The sequence below is a fragment of the Sycon ciliatum genome, chromosome 12 (genome assembly GCF_964019385.1).
Source record: "Sycon ciliatum chromosome 12, ocSycCili1.1, whole genome shotgun sequence".
Classification (NCBI taxonomy): Eukaryota; Metazoa; Porifera; class Calcarea; order Leucosolenida; family Sycettidae; genus Sycon; species Sycon ciliatum.
Window position 1 is genome coordinate 8,428,200 of NC_088654.1, and position 19,181 is coordinate 8,447,380.

Consider the following 19,181-nt stretch of genomic DNA (forward strand, 5'->3'; position numbering starts at 1 on the left):
GTGTGTGTGCACATGCATGGGTGTGTGTGTGCTAGTAAATACTAAAGGCATGCAGACCAGGGAAGTTGCTAGCAGCAGCACACCTGATATATTGTCGGTCTGGCTGGACAGCCATTGAGTGGCTTAGAAGATGAGCATAAGCATATCACATCAAGACTTCACACTAAACTGTGGGTACAGGTACATGTACATTGTAGTCCTCTGTGTTTGATATTCGCTGGCGACTTATAGTGCTGTGACCCTCGCCGTTGAGTTGTATTTTCGTTAGCTTGCAGGTTGTTTGTCACCAGATTGTCTGTCCCTGCTTGTCAGGCATGACCTCTGCCACCGGGAAAGCCTATCTCTTAATTTGCTAAATCCTATATATTATAGGATTTTGGTCATATTTTTCAACTCAAAATGGGTGTGGCATGAGAATAGCAAAAAGTATGTGACCAATTCTTCCTTGCTAGGTCTTAGTAGATATCGAGAGTTGAATAAGATAATTTTTTCAAAATCTTACCATCTCAGGCTCATTTCCTTGGCCAATATTACTAAGGCCTGTGCCCTATTTTTCAAATCCTATATATAGGATTTGAGATTTTATTGGACCTTGTATTATCCTTAAAACTGGTAGTTTCATGACGGCATGTGCGATATGTCGTCATGAAACCACCCCATGCCACACCTGCAATGTTCTTCTGCACATTCACTGCTTCAGTCCTTTCCATGACAGCAGCTGAACAATTATGCTCAAATTTCCAATTATTGCTGAAAATGGGTATTCATCAGAAATATTATCGCCCTATGAATCTAAAATGTAAACATTCATGCCTCAAACATATTTAAAATAACTTCCATGAAAACCATTATGTCGTTATTATTGGTCGTGATGACCAATAACAACGGCATAAAAGGCACACATTTTCAAATCCTATATATAGGATTTTCGGCCAGCAAATTAAGAGATAGCACCACAGGTCCACTGTAAAACGGCTAATCTTAGCGGTGGTGATACGTTAGCGACTTTAGCGAAAGGAGTGTTTTCGCCAAAAGTTTTGCAGCGCCAATCGAAAATTTGCACGTATACAGTACAGTACAATTCATCCTTCTTTAACACAAAGTCTGAAACTCGGATCGCTGAAATAGTTCATGGTGAATTGGTCCAGATTCAGAAGACACTGAAAAATGTACCCGCTAAATTTAGCCGTTCCACAGTAACCTCGTTAGTACGACATCGGTTACAGGACAAATCTCCGCACATGCAAGTCCGGATAGTAAATAATACCAGTTGCAAGACAAACATTTCGAAGCCCCAGGCGTTGTCCGCAAATGAGGGAAGACCTGTACTGGGAGTACTCCACGAAGGAGCTGAACACCAGGCCTTCATGGGTTGGATTTTACATGTCATAGCCCTGCTTGGCAAATGTTCTTGACACCAATGTACAGTCAATACGACAAGGTGCCACGTTGCTACGTTACCTGCGACGAGAGATCGGCATTTTCGGATGCTAGCGCGTCATGTGACGAGTCACCACCGTCTACAAAAGTAACCATAAACAAACGCAAACACATACACACAGACACACACACACACACACACATGCCGATATACACACACACACGCGCACGCGCACACGCACACATTCTCTCTCATGGCTGGGGGATCGTCGGAATGCACTCCTTGTCATGCATCTGTGGTAGTAGTAAACAGATAGACAAGCGGGCACCAAACAAAACAGCACACAGAGATACAACAACCGTAACTGCCCATACCTGGAGATGCGCGTGTCACTCCAGAGCTTGCGGTAGACGTCATCGCTGTGCTTGCTGCCGCTGCTGCGACCACTTCCTGCTGTGCCGTATGCAGCTGCTTCCTGGTCGTCTGCAGGTCGACGCGCAGTGCATCCTCGCTGCTCTGCGTCTGATGCAGACTCTCCAGTAGGCGGCTGTTCTCCTGCCGAGCCTTGGTGATGGCCCGCTCCTTGTCGGCCAGAGTACTCTGCGAGAGCTCTGCAGACTGCCGGGCCACTCTCAGCTCCATCTCCAGCTCTTGAACGGCCATGGCGGACCTGTTTGGGCGTGAGGAGATAGTAGAATGAAAAAATGAGAAAGAGAAAGAGTTTCATGCAGTTTGCCAAATTTTACTCCTTTGGATAGTGATATAAAGAGACAGCGACGAGAAAGAAAAGGAAGATTAGGGGAACGACGCATCACACAACATGCACAGTGACTTTAGCTCCGGGACATAATCCCTTCTTGGATTTAAACGGCAGTTTGTATGTGCAGTGCCAATCCTCATGCTCTGATAACCGCAATGGCCGCAGGGATGGCAGAAGGGGGGGGGGGGGGGACAAGAAAGCAACACAAAGCTTACCCGGCCTGCTGATCGGTAGCTGCTGTGCTAGCCGCAAGATCACGCTGTAACTCCTCGACTAGCGACCGCGACGAGCTCAGTTCAGCCTCGGCTGCATGCAGCCGCGTCTCAGAGTCGGCGAGTCGAGTCAACGTGGCCTCGGCATCGGAGCGCAGAGAGTCGCGTTCCTGCTCAACACTGGCATGCGTCATCTGTAGCGACAACAGCTCCTGGTTACCTCCGGCCATGGCTGATTGCACCGTTGATAGCTCCTCTCTTGCCTGGCTCAGACTCTGCTCTGCGGTCGATGCCCGTGATTCCAGAGCACCCATGTTTGACGAGAGCTGTTCGCGCTCCTGCTCCGCTTGTCGTAGCTTGTTGGATGATTCGGTGAGCTGCTGACGGAGTGCGCCCAGTTCTTGGCTGCCGCCAGCTGCGGCAGATTGCACAGTGGACAGTTCCTCTCTCGCCTGGCTCAAGGCCTGCTCAGCACTCGACGATCGTGATTCCAGAGCTCCCACGTTGGACGCGAGCTGCTCACGCTCTTGCTCCGCTTGACGTAGCTTGCTAGAGGATTCGGTTAGCTGCTGACGAAGCTCTGCCAGTTCTTGGCTGCCGCCGGCCATGGCTGATTGCACCGTTGATAGTTCCTCTCTTGCCTGGCTCAGACCCTGTTCTGCGGTCGATGCTCGTGATTGCAGAGCTACCATGTCCGACGTGAGCTGTTCGCGCTGCTGCTCTGCTTGCTGTAGCCTGCTGGACGCCTCACTGAGCCGCTGACGGAGCTCGCCCAGTTCTTGGCTGCCGCCTGCCATGGAGGACCTCGCGCTCGTCAACTGGCCTTGCACCTCATTCAATGCGTGCTCGGCGCTCGACGCTCGCACCTCCAGAGCACTGTTGTCCATTGCGAGTTGCGCTCGTGCCTGCTCGACCTCGCTGAGTTGGGTCGACATGTCGCTTTTCTCCTGCCGGAGTTTGGCCTGGTCAGCGTTGGCTTGTTCTAGGGCCAGATTGCTCGATTCAAGTTGTCCTGTGATGATGTCACGCTCTTCTGAGACGCTGACGTGTAGCTCGCTGACAGCAGCCGCGCGTGCAGACGAATCCACCACACTCTGCTCCAGCAGTGTGACCTGCAAGACATGAGCAAAAGCAATCAAATGCAGAAACACACACACATAAACACACACACACACGCACATATACATACATACACATACTCATACACATACCGTATATTCTGTATTATAAGCACAGGTCTCCATTACTAGCACAGTCTCTAATACTAGCACACTGTGAGCACCTTTCGAAACATTATAAGCACAGTCTCTATTATTAGCACGGTCTTGGTGGAAATCAATGCTGCATGCATGATATCTAGCATGTATTTCTTCTTGCTCTGTATGGATGTATTGGTTGAAAAAATATCAGCGCAGTCTCCAATATAAGCGCAGTCTCCAATATAAGCGCGGGGTAGAAGGGTGTTGAAAAAATATAAGCACGGCGCTTATAATAGAGAATATACGGGTACGTGCATGTACACACGTGCAAACACACATTCGTGCAAGCACGCACACACACACACCACATATGTATACCATGTATACGGCCGTTGCAAGAGAAACCCACAAATCTGCAAATGCACTGGATACCTTTTCACCTTTTGACGCCCATTGACAGGGTGAAGAATTGACCACCACTATTCAGCCCGGTCTACACCACACAGCTATGAAGTGGCACTGGATACACATACTTACACACACAACACACACACACACACATACACGCACGCACACACATATGCACACGCAAGATCTTACTTGCGACTGTAACGATCTGCATTCATCACGTGACAGGTCGTGCTGCGCCGTCAGAGCTTGCAGATCCCTCGTAACATTCTGCACAACACACCAATACATCAGAAAAAAGCAGTAAGAACGCACATTGTTTTCTTTGTATCAGTCAGGAATAGTAGTAGTATATAAATAGGTTTTTCATTTGAACCGACGAGAGCACATGACGCTAGCAGACGACAGCACGAACAGATCACCAGCCACACTCCACGATAGGAAGGAGTGAAATGAAATGAAAAACATAGTACTACTATGAATAGACGGACCGCATGAAGATTTTTTTTTTTTTGCAACAACAAACTATTTCAACCAGGAATGCGAATGTGCTTGGACTGACCGAGTCTCTCGCAAACGGCGAAAGAAATCAAGCAGCCTCTCTGCGTGCGCCCTTTACCTAGGGCCGGCGAGCTCAACGTATTTCCCCAATTCTAAGTAGAACTCGATTATAAGTCACATCCCCACGTTTAGGTTTGAGCCGTATAATAATAATAATAATAATAATAACACAGATACGCGTACAACATGCACAGCAGTGCTATACATGCTTCCGCTGCTGTTCTCTAGCTCTGTCCATTATGTATGTCAATATCCGGCAGTTGTGGCGACTCCTTCAGATAATCTGCCGCCATCCATTGCGATCCGCAGCAAACTTTCTTACGAGCCATATTGTTTCATTATCTTCACGTAAGAAGGATGTCACACTCGATTGTAAGTCGCATCCCCTTCATTGCCCTTGAAGTTTAGTGTGAAAAGGTGCGACTTGTATTCGGGGAAATTCGGTATCTTTGGGAGTCTACAGTATGCAATAAGAAGTGTCGTGGAAACGAGCACAGGGGAACTAGAGCTACAACTCACGTCCTTCTCGATGATGGTGGATTTGAGGTGCGACTGCAGGCCGTCGTTGTGCGTTTTCAAGCCGTCGACATTGCGCAACGCCGCTTGCAGCTCCTCTTCCTGGTGACGCCGCTCGCCGATGACAATCTCCCGGTCGGCGATGAGCGCGTCGAACTTCTCCGTCATGGCCGCGCGATCGTCCCTCAGCGATGCGGTCTCTGCCTGAGCGGACGATAGCAGGTCCTGTGAACAACAAACACGAAACAAGACAAATAAATAATAAGAAGAACAGCTATCATAGTAAAAAGTCGGCGTGGAGACAAGAAACCTAATATCGATACAAGCAAAGTGAGCGCACACTCATACCACGAGACAAATGGAAATCTTAAACTATTGTTCCATTGTTCTCGTGGCATGAGTGCGCTCACTTTACTTGTATCGATATTAGCTAACATATTACTCAGAATTGAGCTCTATGCATCTGTGAGTGAAAAGGTTCCACATTCATGTCTGTTTTCGGCTAAGACAAAGACGGATAAAGTACAGCCTATTAACCCTTTGAGGCCCATAGTACGGATATATCCGTACCAGTGTACAGTGCATACTTTTCAAAGCGCAACCTGGCGTAACTCGGCCGTCCCTTGACCAAATCGGACAATCGAAAGGGCTATCGACATTAGAATTGTCTCAGCTATCGGCTCGAAAAACCCCGAAAGCGATCCGAGTTTGGAGAGCGGAGATACGAGACTCGAACTAAATTCGCTCAGCAGAGTCAACTCGAGCGCGTGCATTTTGAACTCGTTTTTAGGGGTTTTCCCTGACTCGCGGCCCACGCAGCTACAGATAGTTCACGTCATCGCAAAGGCATGTTTCTCAGCTCTCCAGTAAAAAAATTTGAGCGATCTGCGATGCAATTTGTTGAAATGGCAGAGAATTTGAGTTGGGCGCTCGCAATGCTGGCTTTGGAGCGCCGTATCGCGCTGCGGCGCTGGTTCTGTGGATCGAGTGATGTATTGCTGGCTATCGCTGTGTTCCTCTGGCCAAGAGCTTTCCAGAAAGCCTAAGATCACCAAAATCGGCCAAAGGACACCAAAGTTACGACCAGATAAGTACCCGGGCTCGCGTATGCAGTGCATTTCTTGAAATAATTGTGGGCCCTAAAGGGTTAACCCATAACTATTTTTCATGAAACAGTACTATTTAAAAGTACACAAACCCCAGAGCCTTCATCCACTGGTTTGCCATGTAGAGTTTGACGTACATATATGCGGCATCGGATGTGGACATGAAAAAGAGTACATTCTTCCATTCAGGGTGTCGGCGACGGGGGGGGGGGGGGGGGGGGGACTAATTGAAAAAACAACAACAACAACATTCCACTTCAGTCCTTCCCAGTACAGTAGTTCTCAATGAAATCCGATCGCATGAATCAGGTTTGCGCCCTGCCAATGTTCGCAGGTCTAGGGCTGAACAGTGGCTGGTGTGGCATTGACCCGCTTGATAGGATTTCATTGAGCAGCACCGGAGAAGGCAGCATTAACTTTCGCAAGAGAAGGTGATACCAAAGAGCTTTAGCATCACCAACATTGGCGGGAAACTGCAGCGCTCAATTATCAACAGCAGCAGCATCAGCAGCGGCAGCACCACCACAATTACCACCAACAGCCCCAGGATCAGCATCAGCATCAGCATCAGCATTAGCAGCAGCATTAACAGCAGCAGCATTAGTAGCAGCAGCCGCATCAGCATCATCAACATCACCAGACCATGGCGGTCGGAGCAATGGCAGAAACACACTTAACATAGAAAGCAATGCAAGTACATGTACGACCAGTTCTTACCCTCAGCTGATCACTTTCGGATCTGAGATTGGCCTGAGCGCTCTCATACTGGCGGATACGCTCCTGCAGAGCACCGCACTGTGCCTGGCTGTCGTTGCAGTTCTCCTGCAGCACCAGCATCTGCTGGTGAGCATTTGCCTGGGCATCGCCAGCACGTTCTCGCTCCCTGGCCAAGTCGGCACGCACCTCGGCGAGCTGCTGGTCGAGGCTCGTTCGCACCGTCTGCAGCTGGCGTTCGGCGTCCGCCACGCGTGCCTCTGCCTGCGCGACGGCCAGCTCGCGGCCGTCACGCTCTCTCTGCACGGCGGCGAGGTGCGCGCTCGATGTGGCCGCAGCCTCCGCCTGCGCCGCGCTCAGCTGCCGCTCGACGTCGGCCTTCTCGAAGCGCAGGCTGTCGATAGCCGCATCGCGCTCGCGTATCTCTCCACTCAGATAGGTCACCTAGAGTACAAGAAACAAAAGTATGAAAACAATTTTTTTTTAAACGTGAAATTTATTTATTTATTTTTTATTGTAAATAAAAGGGTGTTTGTCAACTGACAACCGCTCTATTCAGTTGCTATTCACTCTTGGCGCATGCACTGGATGAAAAATTCTGTTATTAGTGGTGTTCAAAATATTATGACGTTTCGGGCCAGGCACCCATCGTCAGAATTGTCAGTTGCCTTTTATTCCTCAAGCCAATGAAAAAATGCAGCCATGGAGAGTGAAACACACTAGATATAACATGACCAGCCAAACAAACTCGCATGAAAACCAGTTGAGCCCACTGCGCCATGAGATAACGTGTGCCACCGGCACCCCACCCAACCACTTGGGTATGGTTGTGTGAGGTCTTGAACAGTACATTGCTCATCCCAGCATACTCCCCATCCCCCCCCCCCCCCCAAAAGGGTGTTTCTACAAGTCAAGGTTTATCTAATACAAACACACATGTCCACATGTACACAGAAGCGATCCCCCTACCTGGTCAGACGTGCTACCGGAGGCTTTGGTCAACTCGTCCAACTGCTCCTGCAGGTCAGCCTTGTCCTGCTGCAGCTGTGATATCGACGCTGACACGGCCGAGTGAGATTGCCTGGCCTCGACGAGCTCAGCCTGTGCTGTGCTCAGCGAAGCAGCCAGCTGATCACCCTGGTCGGTCTGCTGTTGGAGCTGTTGCTGCAGTTGCGACAGGCTGCTTTCCAGCTGACTCTTGGCTGCGCTGTGTTGCTCGGCCGTGAGCCGTGCCTGCTGTAGAGAGTCTTGCAAGCCTAGAGTGTTCTGCTGTGATGCCCGCAGTTGCTCCTCGAGCTCCGCTTGCCTGGAGCTGCCGCTCTCCTGCGCGGCAGCGAGTTCCGCAGTCCTGGCGGCCAGCTGTCGCGAGGCGTTCTGCAGGTCGGAGGTGAGCGAGTTGGCGTGCGTCTGGACGGTGATGATCTCACCCTGCTTCTCGGCGAGAGAGCTGCGCAGCGCGTCGTGCTCCTTCTGCAGGCCGCGCAGCGACGACTGCAGCTCCGCGTACTTGCCGCGCTCTTCGCCCAGACTCGTCTCGAGGCTGTCCTGAAGACCGGTCGCCGACAGGGTGCGTGCCTCGTGATCCGCCAGCTGGCGCTGTAGCTCGCCGGTGTTTTCGTCCTTAGCTGAGATCTGCTGGTTTAGCTCGCGTGCCTGGTCCTCCATTACGCGCAGCTCCGCACGGCTGGTCTTAAGTTCCTCCTCGATGCGCTGCACTTGCTCGGAACTGTCGCCGCTCAAGCGGGATATACGAGCCTCAAACTCGCCGGTCACGCTCTGCAGTCTGCTGGCGGCCAGAGTGGCATCCTCCGATGCTTTGTCCTCGGCCTGGCGAAGGCTCCTGGTGAGACCGTCGATGCGTTCGTCCCTTTCCGAGATGGTTGCAGCATCCGACGTTCGGCGCGTTTCCAGCTCCGATTTCGTCGCCGTGAGCTGCTGGTTCAAGTCTGTGACTTGCGCCTCTGACGTTGAAAGGTTTTGCTGGTGAAGCGTGAGTTCCTGTCGCAGCGTGTGGCGGTCTTGATCAGCCTTGGCCAGCTGCTGCAGCAGTTCGGCAGACTGAGATTGAGTCTCGGCACTAGCACTATCTACACGGCCCTGCAGTGCGGACAGCTCTTCGGCACGAGTAGCCACCGTTGCGGACAGCAACTTGCATTCGTCGGCGGCTTGCTGACGTTCGGTTTTGGCTTCTTCGAGTTCGGTGGTGCGCGCAGTGAGAGTGTTCTGCAGCTCGGTGAGTTCTTGACGTACTTCGCCGAGTTGCGTGTTGAGCGTTGACGTGTGTTCGTCGGCATTGCTATGCCGGGTCTCGGCCTCGTCAAGCCGAGCCTGAAGGTCTTGAACAGTAGCCGCCTGGGCCGTCCGCTGGCCTTCGGTGTCACTCAGCTGCGACTGCAGTGCTTGCACTCGCGCGCTCGCCTCGCGCGCCGTCGTGCGCTCCTGCTCGCACTCGTCGCGAGCACCTCGCAGCTCTGCAGTTCGCGCCTCCAGCTGGTCACGCAGCACACGTGTCTGCTCGCCGCTGTCACCAGCCATGGCGGCCATCGAGGCGCTGTGCTCGGCAGTCTTGGCGTCGAGATCGGCGCGCAGCGACGCCAGCTGGTTGGAGAGAGCCGCGGCGGACTGGGACTTCTCCTCGGCCACTGCCGTGCTCTGCGAGAGAAGCTCCTGCGTGCTCGCCGCCGTGGCCTTCTCCGCATCAAGCTGCGAGCGCAGCGTGTCGCAGAGGGCAAGCGTCTCGTCCTGCTGGGACCGGAGCTCGGTAATCTGGGAATGGAGTGGACCTGGTGGGCATGCAGAAAGACGGTTAAGCAGAAACAACAAAGTGTAAAGAAACGATTTAATCAAGCTGCCTATGAAGAAGATTCCTCTACAAGTCTCCTCCATGCGCTCTTCAGCCGACCAGCTGCCGATGTGTATCTATATTCATTACGTCATATTTGTATTGCATGCACGCACGCACACGGAAGAGTTGAGTGTGCTTCTTCTTCCTGTTGGTTTTTCTCTTGACATGTTTTGTTTCCGTTCCCAAGTCTTCACGAAAAAAATACTAGTAGTAAGGTATCACGGCGCAGTGAACAGCTAGAGCCTGGCAGCCATTATACAGATGCCTATAAACAAGCCCAGAAAATAGCTGGTCTTGGCAAGGAATACTGGCCGGCAGAGTGGTGTTAAACAAAGCAGCGACAACCGCATTGTTCTCGAGTATAAGCCGCACTTTGAACACTAAAAAATTCACCCCAAGAAGGGTGGGGGGGGGGGGGCTTATACTCCGATGATCAAATCAACGATTAATAGGGTAGGGGTCTGTATTTCGTGGCAAAAAGGGGGAGAGGGGGGGGGGGGGGGGGGGCGCCTCATACTCCGGAAAATACGGTAAGTGAACAAAAGCAGACGAGAGTGCAAAAAACGACACAAACTGCACGGAATCGTACGTGTCCGCTGCATCTCACCTGAGTCTTCGGCAGGCTGTGCGGGCTCCACCGCCTGGAGGCGCTCCAACTGATCGGCGAGGGTCTCGTTCCGCTGCTCCAAGTGTTCTCTCATCTCCTCCGATGTGGTCAGCTGCTCGCGTGCCGATAGAAGATCGGCCTCCAGCTGCTGCAGGGCGGCATTGTCGCCAGTACCTGATGAGTCACCGGCCGAAACGAGTTGCTCCTCGAACTTGAACTGCATGTCCTCAACTTTCCTGCATTGAGAAAAAGAGTAGAGATAATTTGGTCAACAGAAACTCGGGAGACAGGTGTGTGTGTGTGCGCGCGTGCGTGTGTGTGTGTGTGCGTGTGTGTGTGTGTGTGTGCGTGTGTGTGTGTGCGTATGCGCGCGCGCGCGCGCGCGCGTGTGTGTGTGTGTGTGTGTGTGTGTGTGTGTGTGTGTGTGTGTGTGTGTGTGTGTGTGTGTGTGTGTGTGTGTGTGTGTGTGTGTGTGTGTGTGTGCGTGTGTGCCAATAACGGCAAGAAGTAGAACTACTAGAAATGTCACTACAGAGAACATCCACACTCTGCAAAATTCACTAATCATCTTAGACCCCGTGTGGTAAAAGAACACCTGGACACGTTGAGTACTTATCGCACGAGAAGCACGCAAATCTGCAAATGCACTGAATGTGCACCTTCAGATGTTCTCTTGTTGCAACGATTGCGGACAAGATCTGAATGAGACAGATCAAGACTAGCGCCAGATAACTGCCTAATCCACACAACCGGCATAGCTGTGTGAATCGATCTCCACTGCACATCTGGTCTACACCACACGGAGCACATCGGAATAGGACGGCCAAGACAGTTACCTATGCACACCCTATACTTGCTGGGTAACCAGTATAGACAGCACGCTGCTTTGAGAGAAGCAGACACTACAGTCCATTTCAAAACTATAGACGCGTACCTAGGCAAAAACCGTTATGCCAGCATCTATACCACATAAAATCTGTGATCACTTTGTGCATACATTTTTCCAAATTCGGCGTCTGTTATCCAATCGTTTAGAAACTATATGAGAGTAATTGTGGAGCGGTCCTGAGCAATATTCCGAAAACTATTCTCCAAATGTTCCAGCCAAATTTGAAATATTTCAAAAACCCTACGTGTCTATAGTTTCGAAATGGACTGTAGATGCACTGGTAACTTGAAGTGAAATGGAGTTACTTTACCAACAGCCTCGGCTACTGAGTACTGGGAACCCGGAGCCAACACACACACACACACACACACACACACACACACACACACACACACACACACACACACACACACATACACCCCCCCCCCCCACACACACACACACAGGTGTACACACGCACACCAAACGCAGCAGCACGCACTCACCTCTCCTCTTCGTTCAGCTTGGCCACGAGCGACTGCCGCTCCTTCTCGCTCGTCTCCAACTGCTCGCGCAGTGACTCGACCATTGACTCCAGTTGCCCTCCCAACTCCACCGCATCTGGCGAGGGTGTGGGTGCAACAGCACCTGCAGCAGCCACAGCCGCTGCGCCAGCCATGTGCACTGCGGCCACACCAGCACTGCTGCCCGTGCGAGAGATGTCGATCTGGCTGGAGGTGCGGCTCATCGGCGAGCTGCCGCTTTCCAGCACCTCCACCTTGTGCAGCGGCGAGAACAGGCCGTGATTCGCAGGGCACTTGAAGTAGCGCTTTCCCTGCACCATGCCGTCGTTCTTCCCCTCGCCTTTGTCCAGCTCCACGCCCACCCACTGGCCGGCGGCAAAGTCGGTGATGCCCACGAAGCGCACGATGCCGCGCTTCGTGCCGCCCACGGACACGCGATCGCCGACCTTGGCCGCCGACGACATGGACTGCTTGCGGGCTGGCGTGCGTACTGCAGCCACTGCCGCCGGCGACGGCTTGACGCCCGCAGCAGTCGCCGCGGCAACGCGTGACGACCCTGTCTTGGAAGCGGCAGGGGTGGCGGGCGGTGCCATTACCGCGGACGACGATCTAGCGCTGCTGCCGCCACTGCCGTCACCACTCACTCGCTCCAGTTTGTCTGGCTTGGCAAAGAGGCCGTGATTGGCGGCACACTTGAAGTACCGGTCACCCTTTACCGTGCCATCGTTCTTACCCTGCGCCTCAAACAGCTCGATTCCTGCCCACTCGCCGGGCGCAAAGCTCGTCGTTCCCAGGAAGCGCACGACGCCGCGCTTCCCCCCGGTCATCACTGTATCTCCGACGGCCAGTGCAGATTGCTGATTCACTGCTGCAGGTTGTACAGCCGTCGCCGTCTTACGCGGAGTGGCAGGCATCGCCGTCGCGCTCTTCGCACCCGGCGCGGGTAAACCCTTCCCGGATGCTGTTGCGATGCCAGAAATTTTCTTGCCATTGTCTGCCGCTGCTGGCTTGCCATCAGCGCCAGCGGACGTCCCAGGCTTCTGAATCTTGCTCGCTCCCTGCAATTTGCTGGCGGGAGCGCGCAACTTGGATGCACCTGGAACAGGTATTCCACTCATGGCTGCGTTTGGGCTCCGCAGGTCAGCCAGCCAAGGTAGTTTTTCGATCAGCGAGTTTTCTCTAAAAAGAAATCAGCAACTCGACGTTCTGTAACCGTACGTCAAACGAGTTTCAACTCGTGTGGCGTGCGGAGCTGCACCCGGCTTCAGAAAATACATGAGCCATTTCCTGCCCAGTTCACCTGTCGCAGGTTTGTCAACCTCTGCACAAATGGCCAGCAGGCTTCTGGTGGGGGCTGACGCTGCTGTGTCGATTCAAAAAATTGTCCGCACCAGCGAAGGCAAGAGATGTGCATGGAGAAGTTATTAATTTTGTGTAGAAACGAGGAAGCAACACAAAACTTGAAAAATCAAAAATCAAAAAGGCGATGACGCCATTATTTTCGTCATTTTCGATAGCACGTGACGTGTGATTATGTAACTGGTGTGCGCCATCCATGTTGGCGATACCACATGGTGCGTGATCCGAAAGACCAATGCCAATGGCAATGGCATATCAGGGAGTCGTAAAATACGGTATTTATATAAAATACGGTATTTTACGACTCCCTGAATGGCAATGTATGATCATGACACACATCGGAGCGATACAAGCCCGAAAGTAATTGTCAGTTCATCGACTCAGTTGTGACAAAACGTCAAAAGCGTTGTGACCTGTCCGTGATGAAACGACGTAACTCGTTACGTCTGCAACATGGTGTCGTGAATGGGATCGGGATGCCATGGTGTCGTGAATGGGATGCCAAGCGCAAGCAAAATGCATACCGGTACTAGTACAGTAGTAGTACGAGACCTGACTCACCTGAGTCTGTAGCTAGCATAGCTGACTGTACTCATGCATGATCCTATAAAGATTATAACTATGGCTATAATAACCCGAATGTAGACTTGACTGTTGTTGTGGAGATATCCAGTGACTGTGTGCACGCAGTGCGCACAGACAGTGAGTTGATCATACTGCTAGTAGTACTAGTAGTAGTAGTACTAGTCGATTTGACCCAAGCTGCAAGCAAGTGCGGAAACTAAAACAGTAAAAGTGAGGTCGGAGGCGAAAGTGCCTGTTGTCATTTGTAAGTGTGGTGCTCGAAACCATTGTAAACAAAATGGAAAGAAGAGATTTGAGAGCGCTCAGCATCTAGTGCAGTGTGTGTTGCCTTCAGAAAGCGGCCACCAGATGCATGCAGCTGCAGGTGCGAACATCTTGAACAACTGCGAGGGCTGCCAAGAGCGACTCGTTTCTGGTGCCCGTGGCTGGTTGCCGTCGAAAAGCGAAGCACTTATCTGCAACCGCTGCCTGGAGATTCATTTTTTGTCAGCTTCATCACCATGATCACTCATCAGTGCCAGTGCGTGGAGTGCATGCAGTGCATGCAGTGCATCCTGCACAGCGAGTGTCGCGTGCTGCTACCCAATAATCATATCCGCTGGCACGTGTGACAAGGTTCGATCTGTGTAGAAACGGGTGTGCTGCTGCGCCTTCTTCCACAATCAGGTTCCATGGCATAAATTTTAGCGGCGGGAGATCTAGGAGTGGTCGATGCGCCGTTTCCACGATATTCCATCCGCGACCAAGTCAGTCCTCGACTGAAACGGTTTGCATCGGCATTGACATTGACGGCTCAGGAGATGTCTCAGTGAGCTTTTTCGTTCAAAGGCCGCTGTGTTGGTCAGGCCAAGGCTGGGTAGCGTTTCATGACTCTCGTATTCAATGAAATGTAGTGTCATGTGTGGAAACAGAATTTGTTGTAGCTGCGAGCGACCTGTAGCTCTCTTTGCCGACCGCGGCAGAAGCTGTCCACGGTGGTGGCATTTTTGCTGAGGCGATTCCTGCGGAAGTCGCAGAGCAGCACGGCGGATACTTGCGACGCTGCGGCTGTGAGCTGCGTCTCCGCACCAGCGGCGGTGAAATAGTTCGCCAGGAGCGAACGCACATCAACATAGGTATCGTGCTGAGCAGCAAGCGGCAGCGATGCAGGAGGACAAGCGAACAGTGAGTAACGATAGGCGTGATCCCGTACTCAGTACATAGCGTGTGGAGTATTCCTTTTGTGTTCTGAGAAAGCAAATTGCACAGCAGCCCAGCTGTAGAAAGTTGTGGAACAGGTCGATGCCATTCACCGCTGTACTGTTTGTGTAGCAATGAGACGATCTGCTTTCCTTTCAAAATGTCTGCACCTGGATTTATTGCCCAAATTTTACACTGCCTCAACATTGTGAAAGGGATGTTTTTGCGGCCTCTTATCCATGTGAACATCACTATGGAAAATCGCTATCACACGCGTCAGAAAAAAGGGAAGTAATTCACAATGGGCATATGCAAGGTTGAACTCGTGGAATAATTTTTGGTAAAATAGGTGATGACTGCAGGTGAAACTGCAGCTTCCTGTCTTGATGAGGCTAGTTTTGCCAGGCTTGTTCCCGGATATTGATCACTGTTGATGGTGAGAGGAATACTTGATTGAAGCTTAGTCACAGTTTGATTCTGAGGAACATCAAACTCTCCCATGAGTTTCCCAATGGCTATTGCCCATTATTTGATTTTCTTGATTTGCGAAACCCCTCTACCTCCTGGGAAATCAGCAGCTGGAGGAGCATGAGCAAACAAGGGGTTTTGTAGATAGTTCTTGACGTGCTGAAATGATAATCCGACTTGCTTAAATGTATAATTAGACTAAAGAAGGATCAGACTCAAATGGGGCAGGGATGGTGTAGGCTTGTGTCCACATGCCTAGAACATGCGCCCAGAGACATACATAATTGACGGTCGAGAGCACACAGGGCAGGTTATAAAACAAAACAAAAAAAAAACAATGAAACCTGCCAAGGCGACCATTCTGACACAGTAACCGCCTGCCCCAGAGGACCACTACAACTGGGACCAAGGGGTGTTATCGCCAGTCAAAATGACCCTGGATAAGGAGGCCACCTGTACACGGCGACCACAATTTGAAGGTCCGTTTGATGGTCGCCTTAGACAGGTCTCACTGCACATCTACATGTACTATCATTTTCAAGTCTCAAGCAATAGAGGAATATATAATTATATACAGTCAGGCCTCGCTTATCCGGTCCTCTTTAATCCGGAACCCTCGCCATCCGGAAGAAAATAGCTGGTTACGGATTTACAGCCTGCGTGATGCATCCAACATAACCGGTGTTCGATTATCCGGTTCCATCGCCCATCCGGATATTTTTGTGGGAAACAGATGTGTGCGGTTAAGCGAGGTCTGACTGTCTGTGAATAGCATCGTCGAGTATGTATTGTGTGCAAGGAAACCAGTGCATGTGATGTCACTGCATGCAACCCATCTTTAATGATGATGTAATAGTTCGTGTTGCTTCATGATCCTGTTTCATTAGGCTTATGCCTGTCTTGACGCTAAAAAATAAATAATAGTCGTCTGCAAGAGTGAGGCAGGCAGCCTCAGCCGCCCCAGCTGTGACGGCCTTGGGCGTGTAGGTCTAGAAACACTCAATTCTCACGGTCATCTTGTTTCTTGCTTATCCATCAATTCTGTGTTTCAAACAATAGAGGACAGAGAAAGTGTTTTTACTCCGAGTTTCACGCACTAAGAGATCATCAGAAAACAGTAATGAGAAATCTGGATCGGTATTGGTTTATATACTCACAAAGCAAAGCTTAGTGCGTGAAACTCGGAGTAAAAACACTTTCTCTGTCCTCCTATTGTTTGAACCAGCTCTACCTCTCGGTATTGAGCACTCTCTTGGACAGCCTGGAACCTCTCTGTTTTAATTATGTGTTTCATTTGATTGTCTTTGCGTAGGCCAGGACCATGTCCTTCAACAAGGCTCAATGGGACTTTCTGAAACGGACACAGGCAGCTGCGGCCGCCAAGGAGGAGGCAGAGATGTACGAGCAGCCGGCAAACTTTGAGCAGGTTAGTGGTGTGAATGCAGTCGTGCACTGCACAGGGACACTGGTGTTCGGGTACTGCTGCAGGGCTGTAACTGAAGCGGCGTAACATGGCGTTACTGCATACTCCCTCGATGAGCAGTTTAATGGCACAGTAAAAACCTGTACCTAAAGACCACCGTGATTAGCAACCAGCCTGGTACTACAGTAAAACCTGTAACTAAAGACCACCGTGATTAGCGACCAGCCTGGTACTACAGTAAAACCTGTAACTAAAGACCACCGTGATTAGCGACCAGCCTGGTACTACAGTAAAACCTGTAACTAAATACCACCGTGATTAGCGACCAGCCTGGTACTACAGTAAAACCTGTAACTAAAGACCACCGTGATTAGCGACCAGCCTGGTACTACAGTAAAACCTGTAACTAAAGACCACCGTGATTAGCGACCAGCCTGGTACTAGGGACCACTTCGCCAGGTACGGACGGCCTCACATTCATATATTATGATTGTGCGGTGGAAACCTCTAACCAAGGACCACCTGCCACTAAAGACCGCTTTCTCTGGCCCCAACGGGTGGTCGTTAATCACAGGTTTTACTGTATAACACACAATCATGCACTGCACAGTGACAAAACTATGTTTGGGGACAGGCGTTGGGTTGTAACAGTAGCTACATAACATTTCATTACCTAAGTGTGCATAGTCCTGTAAGGATGATGGAAAATCCTCAAGATAATTATTTTATAGAAAAGAAAAAGGACAATGGAACTAAAGTATCGTCGGTCAGTGTCGTGCAATGTTATCGCATGAGCTGATTTCTGGTGTTGTTAGTGGACATTATAGTGTAACTTGTAATTTATTGGCCCTTTTTCTTTTCTATATATTTATCCTTGGCTCTCCATCCGAGTCCACTCAAGATAAATGCCACCATTTTGGATATTTCGAAACCCTAGCGACTCTGGTTGCTAAATTTACCACCAAGGTCTGTTTCCCGGCAACTAGAAGCTGCCGGAAGAATTACTACCATTCACAGCGTTGTGCAAACGTACTATGGTGTGGAGATTTCTGACTGAGATGCGAGAGCCTGGCAGGCGACTCGGGTATCCATGTCGGTTTTCTTTCTTTTTAGTGCAAACCCTGGTGTACTGCCTTATAAGTCTTCCCGTCTGTGTTCGTATTTCTTGACGTGCCCTCTTGTCTTCAGGCAGTCGAGCGCTACACCGAAGCAATATCGCTGGATCGCGGCAATGCGCAGCTGTTTTGTAGCCGATCGGCCGCCTTTGTCAAGGTTGAGAAGTTTCAGGAGGCACTTGCGGATGCCGAGCGGGCCATTGAGTTGCAACCGAATTGGGCAAAGGTAAACATTACCAGGAGAGGTATAGTGAGTCATGCATAAGTGTGTTACGAGTGTGTTACGAGTGTGTTACGAGTGTGTTAGAAGCATTTTACTACTGAGTTACGAGTATGTTGCTAATGTGTTATGCGTGTGTTATGCATGTGTTACGAGTGTGTTATGTGTATGTGATAAGTGTGCTATGTGTGTGTTACGAGTGTGTAACGATTGTGTTACGATTGTGTTATGCGGGTGTTATGCATGTGTTACGAGTGTGCTACTACATTAAATTGTACTGTAGCAGGGGCTTCGGACACGGTACGGACACTACGGTAATGACTGTATCACTATTTGTCCCAGGTAACCCGTAAATCAATAAAATACACTGATCTGGGATCTAAATTTCCAAGTTTTCGGCTCAGCCACCACTCCCCCGCGAGTGAATTGTACTTCAGATGGCTGACCGTACCGCACTAAATCACCTTCCGACGCCCCTGTATAGTACCGGTATGTTACAGGTGTGTTATTAGTGTGTTAGGAGTGTGTTACAAGTGTAATACGACTGTGTTTGGTGAGCCCAATGCAAGCTGTAGTAGGCACACTGGATGGCAGGCATGGTCGGGCGTGCGGTAGTGAGCCGCTGAACCTGCGGCAAAATCATTAATTTTCACTAGTCCATTGCACCTAATCAGCTCTTGGATGGTTCAATTTCCAGTAGCGGTATCTCTCTCCAGATTCTCTTACCACTGTCATGGTGGAGACAGAAGTGGAAGTGCGCAGTTGTTATCTTATAAAGGCGTGTGCGTATTATAGGTGATATGGTCTCCTTTCACTATCTCTCCCTCCCCCCCCCCCCCCCCCGCCCCCCCCCCCCCCCCCTGATACGTTACTATTTATTCGTGAAGACTTGGGAACGGAAACAAAACATGTCATGAGAAAGAACAACAGGAAAAAGAAGCACACTCAACTAATCCGTGTGTGTGCGTGCATGCAGTACAACTATGACGTAATGAATATAGATACACATCACGCCCCTTCGAGATGTTGCGAAACCTGTGACAGCAACATCTATCATAAATAAAACAAAATGAAGAATGAAAACAACAAAGCAGAGACAGCAGAAATTGACATTAGTGATCAAGAGTGTCA

General features: G+C 50.6%; 2 protein-coding genes across 2 annotated transcripts in view; one reads left to right on the forward strand and one right to left on the reverse strand.

The window, feature by feature from the left end:
- LOC135828949 (CAP-Gly domain-containing linker protein 1-like) overlaps positions 1 to 13,106 on the reverse strand; it is a 19,442-nt gene extending 6,336 nt beyond the window's left edge. The window contains exons 1-9 of the mRNA XM_065341382.1: positions 11,684 to 13,106; positions 10,310 to 10,545; positions 7,827 to 9,640; positions 6,861 to 7,301; positions 5,041 to 5,262; positions 4,153 to 4,230; positions 2,357 to 3,465; positions 1,756 to 2,051; positions 1,462 to 1,520 (exon numbers count right to left, since the gene is read on the reverse strand). Of these exons, the coding sequence (XP_065197454.1) occupies positions 1,462 to 1,520; positions 1,756 to 2,051; positions 2,357 to 3,465; positions 4,153 to 4,230; positions 5,041 to 5,262; positions 6,861 to 7,301; positions 7,827 to 9,640; positions 10,310 to 10,545; positions 11,684 to 12,819 (5,391 nt within the window). The 5' untranslated portion in view covers positions 12,820 to 13,106. The remainder of the gene's footprint in view (positions 1 to 1,461; positions 1,521 to 1,755; positions 2,052 to 2,356; positions 3,466 to 4,152; positions 4,231 to 5,040; positions 5,263 to 6,860; positions 7,302 to 7,826; positions 9,641 to 10,309; positions 10,546 to 11,683) is intronic.
- A 645-nt stretch (positions 13,107 to 13,751) lies between these two features.
- LOC135828948 (tetratricopeptide repeat protein 28-like) overlaps positions 13,752 to 19,181 on the forward strand; it is a 45,705-nt gene continuing 40,275 nt past the window's right edge. Inside the window, exons 1-3 of the mRNA XM_065341380.1 lie at positions 13,752 to 14,809; positions 16,605 to 16,718; positions 17,904 to 18,056. Of these exons, the coding sequence (XP_065197452.1) occupies positions 14,789 to 14,809; positions 16,605 to 16,718; positions 17,904 to 18,056 (288 nt within the window). The 5' untranslated portion in view covers positions 13,752 to 14,788. The remainder of the gene's footprint in view (positions 14,810 to 16,604; positions 16,719 to 17,903; positions 18,057 to 19,181) is intronic.